Consider the following 8,573-nt stretch of genomic DNA (forward strand, 5'->3'; position numbering starts at 1 on the left):
CGGAAGAGAGATAAGATGGGAATTCACATTCCACTCGGAGTTTCGGGAGAGACAAGGGACATCATAGGAATAGGAACGGGATGGGGAATGTATGGAAGTAGGGAGTGTAAGGGGATTCGCTCAGTTTGGCAGGGTCAGATTGTCGAAAGAGATTCTGTTGTTGCGGCTTGGTGGAAGAAAGAATGACGACGAGAATGAAGATTAAGACTGGAAGTGGGTGAACGAGGAGAGGAGCTAAGAGTAATGCATATTTAAAGCTGAGCAGACGAGCGAATGATGGGGACAGCTGCATGGATGACAAGACTGAAGAAGTAGTAGTTGAATTGAACTGAAGTCATACCTTGCTGTCGGGAATGAGTATATTAATAAGCCGGGCTAAGTCAGGTTAAGCTTCGAAAGTCGTGCGTATGTGATGTAGTGATACGATACGATACGATGATGCGGTAGAATAGACGTAAAGGCGCAATGGTATACTACGATATAGGGTGTCGTACCTACGTGTCTAAAGGGGCTAGATGACATAAGTGATCTAGCACACCGAGAAGCTAAATGGGATGAAAAGCTTTAATTCGAGGTTCAGAGAGAGAAGCGCCGTCCTGATTAAAGATAGGTGTATTACCTACCTAGGTAGACATATATTGACCGTCATATTTTCTGGAAGGTCGATGATCCTGGATCATATAAGGCACGTCTGTCCGCAGCTCCCCAACTTTCAGCTCTGTAGTTCACTAGGTACCTACCCACTCAGGAGGAAATGACCATATTTATACACATCACATCAAGTCACAATTCTAGGCACTTCATCAAGCAGAAAAGCAAAGCCCTCTCAAATGCGGATAGCATCTCTTCGTATATTGCTCCATCGCAAGAACCCAAAAGATGCCCAGGTCCAGGCCCATACTAACTGATCTACCATAACGATCGAGTAGGCCGTAGTATAGCTAGCTGGTTGTAGATTACAAAGTTTGGTATCACAAAAGTTTCCATTATTATAGTTAGTTATCCACAATCCAACATGTCACGTCCACACTTCTCTTCTCTTCTCTTCTCATCATGTCTCCTTGCATTTCTCCTCCTCATTTGGGCTTGCGGTAGGGCATTAAGTATCCGCCGTTCGTGAATTAATATCGTCATTATCCATTACTCCGAGCAAGCATAGCTATAAGCATTAGCATAGACTAAGGACCACGCAGATCCCTCGGCCTGCCGTTTTTTCGTATCGTCGATCTTTTTAAAGTTGGAAAAAAATCGCAATCTCGTATTCCTTCTCGTACTCGCGACGGGACCAGCTGCTATTTTCCGCAGTTCTCTCCTCACTCGCAATTCTCGTGATGAGGCCGAGCTCAAGAGTAGTCGTCCTTCACCCGTCGACCGTTCATATCGTAACTTCGTCGACTCCGCACGCTCCTCTGGCGTCCCCATCGGCGGCCACCACTATAAGTACCATCGCCTCCACCTCGGATGCCGACGCAGAACAGTATCGTGGCGATGAGCAGCGCGGTCCAACTACCCCAGCTGAATCCAAATGCGTACCGGCCTAGACTCGCGTCGCGGCCGTCGGCCATAAACGCATTGCGCAACTTGACGAAGACGGCCGTCATCATGGAGACGGCGATAGTGTGGAAGAACAGGGCGGTCAGCGCAACGATTCCTGCGATGGCGGAGCCCAGACGTCCACAGCATGCGACGAAACCGGCGAAAAAGGCCAGGACCGAGAACACAAGCGCGATCAGGTAGAAGACCCAGCCGAACCGCCACATGTAGTAGAAATAGAAGCTAGTAGTGTGGCCGCCGTGGGATCCGACGACCGAGGCCGGCGCACTAGACGGGTCGCCCGACCAAGCCCATCCCAAAGGTGCAGCGGGCGTCGCGCGGCCGCAATCCGTGTTGCCGTCGCCGCAGATGTAGAAGTACGCCCACTGCGTGACTGACCGCGCTCCGGTGATGCCGGATGTGTCGGCTCTGAGGAAGAACGTGTCCTTCAGGGGCGACGTGTTTGTCACCGCGGAGAGGATCACGAAGAACAGCATGACCAGAGAGCCGGCGAGGAAGATGAGGGAGAGGGGCGCGAGGTAGGTGTTAGGCCGCGCCATTTTTGCGGGGGTTTTTTTCGGTGGCCGGTCAGGACCAGAGCCTTGTGCGAGGTTGCGCAGAGCTGGGGCTGGGGGACCTTGGTTTTATTCCAGATATATTCTCGGGAGTCGGGAAAGTTTGATCGTCTGAAACGTCCGAAAGGAAACCCAGCTGTCGAAAAATTTAGAAATTCGGACAGCGGGAAACTTTTTGGCTTTGAAGGGATGGAATCTGTTTTTGGCGGGCGATTGGCTTTTTTTCGACAGGGGAAACCGTGCAATAAATCGTAGCTAGGGATGCGAACTCCGGCAACACACTTTTTTTAACAGGAGGCTGTTTTGTTCCCAAACGCTAGGGCCAAGACAACAGTCTCTTAGATTAAGATGTCTTAGATACGAATCCGGATGGCGGGATCAAAGCCGGGTCGGGTTGATGTTAGGCTACCAAATTCTTATCAACCAGCCGTACAGTATAAAAATGGACAAAGAGGTTGAGTGAAATATGGATTAGATAAGTGAGCTATGTATTATTCTCAAAAATGAGGTTTCGATCCGGATGTGTATAGGAAGAAATTAGAAGATGGAGAAGGAATTAGTCGTACCTAGGTTTTCAATATAATGGAAGGGAAAAAAGTGAAGCCCTTCTTTAGAGTTTGCTGTTCATTATCGAAAGACGTCGTCAAAAGTGGGCACGAGCATGCGCCTGGTGGGGCAGAATGACGACACTGACGAAGCTATTGGAATAGCTCGTTACCAGAACAGGACTAGACCTGCCAATTAGCCTGAATAGTGCCGCATAGTACCGTACCTAGGTAGTTTCTAGGTGGTTTCCTTCTCATAAACTGGCTGCTTCCGAAGACTTCTTTCCCAAGGAAAACCTTTCGCAGCTTCCTATTATTTCAGGTTCGATACGACGTAGAATTAATTCAGGGTTAAATCCATTGGAGGTTCGGAACTAAGTGCATTAGTGTGTTGCTGGACATACTATTACTATTTGCATTACTATGCGCGCCTACCAACGCTTACCAACGCCAACTTGCACCTACTGCACCTACATAGAATTTAATCACAAAAGCCACACTATCCATACGTCATCCGCATAGCGTCTTCAAAGAAAGAGAAAAACATAATGTCGTGATGCCATTTAGTGATCACCATGATGCCAAGTCTTCGTCACCTTTATGAGGCTTAGCCGGTAGCGACAATGTTGAGAAATGTAACCCGCGATATCCGAAGTTTTTGATTTGGTAGTAAAGTTCGAAGTTGGATGTTTTCTCGCATGTTCGAGCTTACGTAAGTGATCAACTACGTATCAGACTTTTATTGGTCTGAGACATCAGGGCAAAAGGCGTCGAGACAGGCGATCGATAATTCGCTGTTCGTTTTAATAAGTTTCAGCTGAGCCCTAAAAAAGCCACACTGCACGCCTATATCTAGGCGGGTATATATGTCAGACCATATCCCCTGGCTGACCGTGCCGTTCCTGGCCTCCCCCCTGCGTGATCTTGCCGGATCGTTGCATAAGTTACACGGATGCGCCTAAGGGTTCGGAGACTAATACCGTCCGATTCTACAGAATATGTTCTTATTTGAAAACTGCTGGGTTGTTTATCTACTAGGATAGTTGGATCGTGCTGTGCTCAATCATACAGTAATAGACCTCTCCTGCACTCCCTTACGCTCTCTCAACATCAAATAAATAAAATATTATAATACACAGGAAATCCAAAGGGACGGGATATCGGTGTTTAAGTAGGCGCTTGCGCATTCTCATATTAGCTGTATGTTTGATTAATGTCTTTTATTTGGCTTGCCGCCAAGTCATCCACTTAGCTTTCTTTTTCTAATTATGGTTTGAAATAATACTAGATATTACAGTAGGACTAGGACATGAAACATGATAGTTGCAATTTTGTCAGCACTGCGAGTAGTGGCGTTGACTAGGTAGCTATCTTGAAGTGAAAATGCTAGCAGATGTCCTGTTTCTAGTAGTAGCTGAATGAGTGGCTGCATTCCACATACCCGCCTAAAGCTTGGAGCCATGAGAGCTTACTCATAGAACTGCTATGGTTTGGGAACTAGGAAATCTTTATAATATGTAGAGGCATTAAGCAACATGATATTCATACTGCTCATACTGGTGAAAGAAGTTACTTTCCTCATATAGTCCGTGGGCTGTGTGAAGCTTGAAGCTCTATTAAAAGGTAAGTTAAGATAGTGAAACGTAAACTTTTCTTATGATTTATCCTGGGCTATGTAGATTGTACTCGAAACTGTAAACACTAATATAATATAACCTCATTTCCATGGGATCGATGTATAGTTCCTTAGGCAACTGGATATGCCTGGGGCTTGAACTCAAATCCCTCTATATAACACCACTGCAATGTTAGTTAGAATTTAGAAATGAATATAGTTGGAACTATTATAATGTTAAGTGCCTTGCGCTTAATAGCTTCCACAAGAGTTGCTTAGGTACTTTGAATAGGATACCTATATTAACACTACAATTTCTGCTATAAGTTCATTTGTAAGAATAACATCGTCCGTCCAAGCTACGTGATCTCTAGATTCACTAAAACAAATCACTTCGTACACAATTCTATTCCTTCCCCCCCCTCTATCTCAGCAAGTCGAACGCGATGGCAATTAATGCCGAGGAAGAAAACATGGTTCTCCCCGACACATTTTTGATGTGCAGCATTCTGATGATCGCCATACTTGTATGCTGTATCATGATTTCGATCCCATTGGAAGCCCCAGTTGTGGCCGAAGAAGACGAACAAGCTAGCCTTCTGGCACGAAGCTCAGACTACGCTGCCGACGACGAACGGAGCCTCTAACAGTTCGGAAATCTTGAGCCGCAGGTCTCTGAATTAGTACATTGGAGAACCAGCGGAGTGATCCTTAGATGTGCTGGCGCCGTTTGTTTATTTATAGGATACCTATGTTCTCTGTTCTTTACGCATTGTCTTTGAGGATTCGCTATTACCTGCCTACCTACCTATGGAATGTCGATGAATCAGCTGGTAAGTCAAATGAAAAGGCTCTTGATGTATCATATAACGACTGACAATCCAGAAGCCACCAAAACACGAGCTTGTGAGAATGAATTACGCACTTCGAAATACGGATAATAATTATCAAGTCACGATATGGTCTTGATAAGGGGGAGTTCGAGAAAATCTCTAGAAACTAGGGGTTATTAAGTCAGGACTTCCGTGAGCCATGAAGAATCTGAAAAGGAGTTCAGGGTCCGGGTAAAGTGGAAGTTCTTGGATGTTAATAAATCATTGTGTATGCCAATCAGTATCTGCTGTTTTGCATGAATAATTGCTTGGCTTGGTGCCTTTCTTGTAACTGGAGTCTAGGCTTTGAGCTATAGGCGTGCCAGGGGCTGATAGCAAGAGGTAAGAAAGCTACGTCCTGTCCAGCCCCGAGGGATTTTAGAAGAAGGTCAGGCCTTTATAGCCATTCAATTTCTATACAGGTGAGCCTGTAACGAGTTACCTACTACTATCACCCGCTTTGCGATGAAGTCTTGAACTACGGGCTACACCCCTATTAGGATGATACCAATCTCATCTATGATATTACCACCTATTCTTACGTCTCACTTCTTCATACTTGTAACATTTACATATGTTCCCAGCGTATTTGATTGAACCAAATGGATTTGAGCCCGTAGATATCCATATACTTCCTTGTGGGCCACATGATAAGTGAGGCCGTCGCTTGCCATTATCATGTGGAAAGCTTCGTGATGGTTAGTATAATGATGCAATCAAAAAATATTATTCACTACCCAACTATACTATGAATTACCCATGTTCTTACGATAATCCCCAAGGATAATTCAAGTAACCCTCAGTTAAGGAGATAATCGAGTCGAGCTATAGGAATGCTTATACACGTTGAACTTGTATCACGAAAACGTTCCACTAGAACCCCTAATAAATTGTAGTATCGTATGTTCCCGAGAAGAATAAGTAAACATGAATCCAAAGTGAAAGCCGTTGCCTCTTGACGTATACTAGGTAGGTAGGTACGTAGGTATGTATGTAAAAAATGCACTTTTTATCGCGATATATTACTAGATTCGAAGAACCGCACCTGATATAGCTGATATTAATCAGAAGAGCATCGGTAACTATTACATACTTAAGATGGTCTGCAAGCCCGGTAGGTCCGTCTCACATAACTGTCCTGCAATTGCTACGGGTGCATAGCGTGGGTTGAGTTGGAAAGTTGTATTCAAGTCTTGTATATTAGCATCGTTTCACAATCCCGTCGTTATGAATGTTAGGGTATACAAAGCGAAATGAACAGTACTGGTGGAAAATCTGCTCTGTTGATTAAAGTATCACATGGTCTATAAAGTAGTTGCCGACTTATTTCAAATGGCCGGGTTCCCGAATCTGGTCTAATCAATGTGATCTCACGTCGCTGCTGAGTACCCTTAGCAGCGTTGTGGAAGTATAGTGGAATCATTTTCGGGCATATAACTTTCCCATTTGGCCTTACTTTGGAGTAAAATAATCACATGAGGTACAGGTTTTTCTGCCTACATACCACGGCAGGAGTTGCCCTAGCACGCTCCATGGGACCGCACGGGAATAGCGGGTGAGTCGCTGACGAACCTTCGGAGGGCCCGTTTATGTCAGAGCTAACGAGTACGATGAAGAAATGCGGATGTGCCGTTGCCGCAGAATATGCACCTCTTGGGGAATAAGCTAGCTAGTAATATCGGTAGTTTGACGGAGAATGAGTAGATCGACGGAGCAGAGATGGGTGTGACGAGAGACCCGCCTTTCGATCTTAGCTTGATATTCCAAGTAACGACAGATTCGTAACCCGGAAACGTTGATCTATCAGTTGTCGCGTCTGACAAGCTAGCCGCGTAAGTATGATTGGTGGGATACGCCCGCTTGTTACTTGTGGTTTTTGAGAAGGCTGTCAACAAACCCGTTCAATAGCCGTAGCTGCGTTTAAGTTCCGATAGGAGGTAAAAATTGAATGACGGCGTCGGCTATTTGCTCGTTAGACGAACGGTTGATTTGTAAACCAAGGCATTTCCGGGCCGCCGGCCGTCTATTCCTTAGGCGCATACTCTTTCCCATACATAATATGTACCTTCCTACCGTCGCGGCCGGGGCGTTGGCTTGTAATTATCAGACAAGTGTATGGTACGCCGTTACACGTATGCTCGGCTCCGCTTTGCCCTCGTCCATGGTTCTGTCGTGTCTGGTCCCAACGGAGCCGCACGAGATTAGTGCTGCTGCACATTACGAAGTGAGAGCGTTCTGCGAGTTCTGCGAGGTGCGAAGTGATAGACCGACATTGAATAGGCATACTCCCCCTGCCGTCGTTCTCCACTCTCCACTCTCCGCCCTACTCCGAGCAGATCAATAGCTGCCAATCAACCTTGGCGCCCAGTGTACAGGTCCTGCATTCGGCAATGAGAGGTCAGAAACGTGCGGCTTCTGACAGCTTTGTACCACGGAAGTAGCTACAACTCGCGGCGACGTACACGACGTACACGACGTAAATCTGGGGCTAGAAGCGTGGGAACACCAGGTAAATTGGACGAGATATGTACGGTCATGTAAGGTAAGTGGTATTGTATCTTGCGGCTGATGTGAGCCAAAAAGGAGGTGACCAGGAGATGACCATCGATGGTCATGTGTTCGGCCCATCATGCGGTGAGAGAGGCAGATATGGTTGCAACGCACAAGTGCTTACATGTATCTCGAAAGTATCCGAAGGAGAACGCCCAAGTCTTCTATCGCCAAGGGTGACACCGAATCAAAAGATGTCGCTTGGCAGCGGCATTAGTTGGTCCATTCTCTCTTCTTACCCTGTTCTACCTTGGCTGATTTCTTGGTGTGGTATGGAATCTAGAATGCGAGAGACCATGATCTTGGAAGTTCTAAACGTTCGATTCTCGCCTGTATCGCAGAAGCTAGCCCGGTAGTCTCGAATAGCGTGGGATGAAAGCTGTCGCCTTACAGTGCCTTACAGGCCTTGGAAGGAAAAGGAAGAATAAACTTTCTCGAAAATTGTCCAGATCATCATAAAAAAGTGACAACTCACAAAAGACGGTTGTGATGGAAACAAGGATCACCCTATAATCCCTGCTGGATCGTCCCGTGCCTCCTTGATGTTAGGTCCAACCATGTGGCCCGAGCTTAAGCTTGGTTATTCCCACCGAAACCCAATGTCCGTAGCCAGCAAGCTCCAAGCATTGAGGGGAGCTCGGGCCAACCTCGAAGTCAATGGACAGGATGAAATACAGGCCTGGACCCTGTCGTTTTGGCGGGGATGCTTTAGAGCTGGGGCTAGCTGAGAGCTATCCGTAACGGGTCAAGATCAGTAATTTCTTACCTAATCAAGTAAGATCATCCACTAACAGCCTCAAATTTTTTTTTCGTACCTTCGAACGCCATCACCGTCAACGCCTTGATTCGGTTCGAACACGCATTTGGTCGTCGCGATTCAATA

At 46.2% G+C, this 8,573-nt stretch overlaps 1 protein-coding gene across 1 annotated transcript; it reads right to left on the reverse strand.

Moving 5' to 3' along the window:
- Window positions 1–831: 831 nt before the first annotated feature.
- Window positions 832–2,729, reverse strand: F4807DRAFT_445433 (SUR7/PalI family-domain-containing protein). The gene has a single exon (XM_047999735.1). It carries the CDS (start codon window positions 2,091–2,093, stop codon window positions 1,344–1,346), a length of 750 nt encoding a protein of 249 aa, XP_047849401.1. The 5' UTR covers window positions 2,094–2,729; the 3' UTR covers window positions 832–1,343.
- Window positions 2,730–8,573: the final 5,844 nt, after the last annotated feature.

This window comes from Annulohypoxylon truncatum (genome assembly GCF_022578515.1).
Source record: "Annulohypoxylon truncatum strain CBS 140777 unplaced genomic scaffold F4807scaffold_50, whole genome shotgun sequence".
NCBI lineage: Eukaryota > Fungi > Ascomycota > Sordariomycetes > Xylariales > Hypoxylaceae > Annulohypoxylon > Annulohypoxylon truncatum.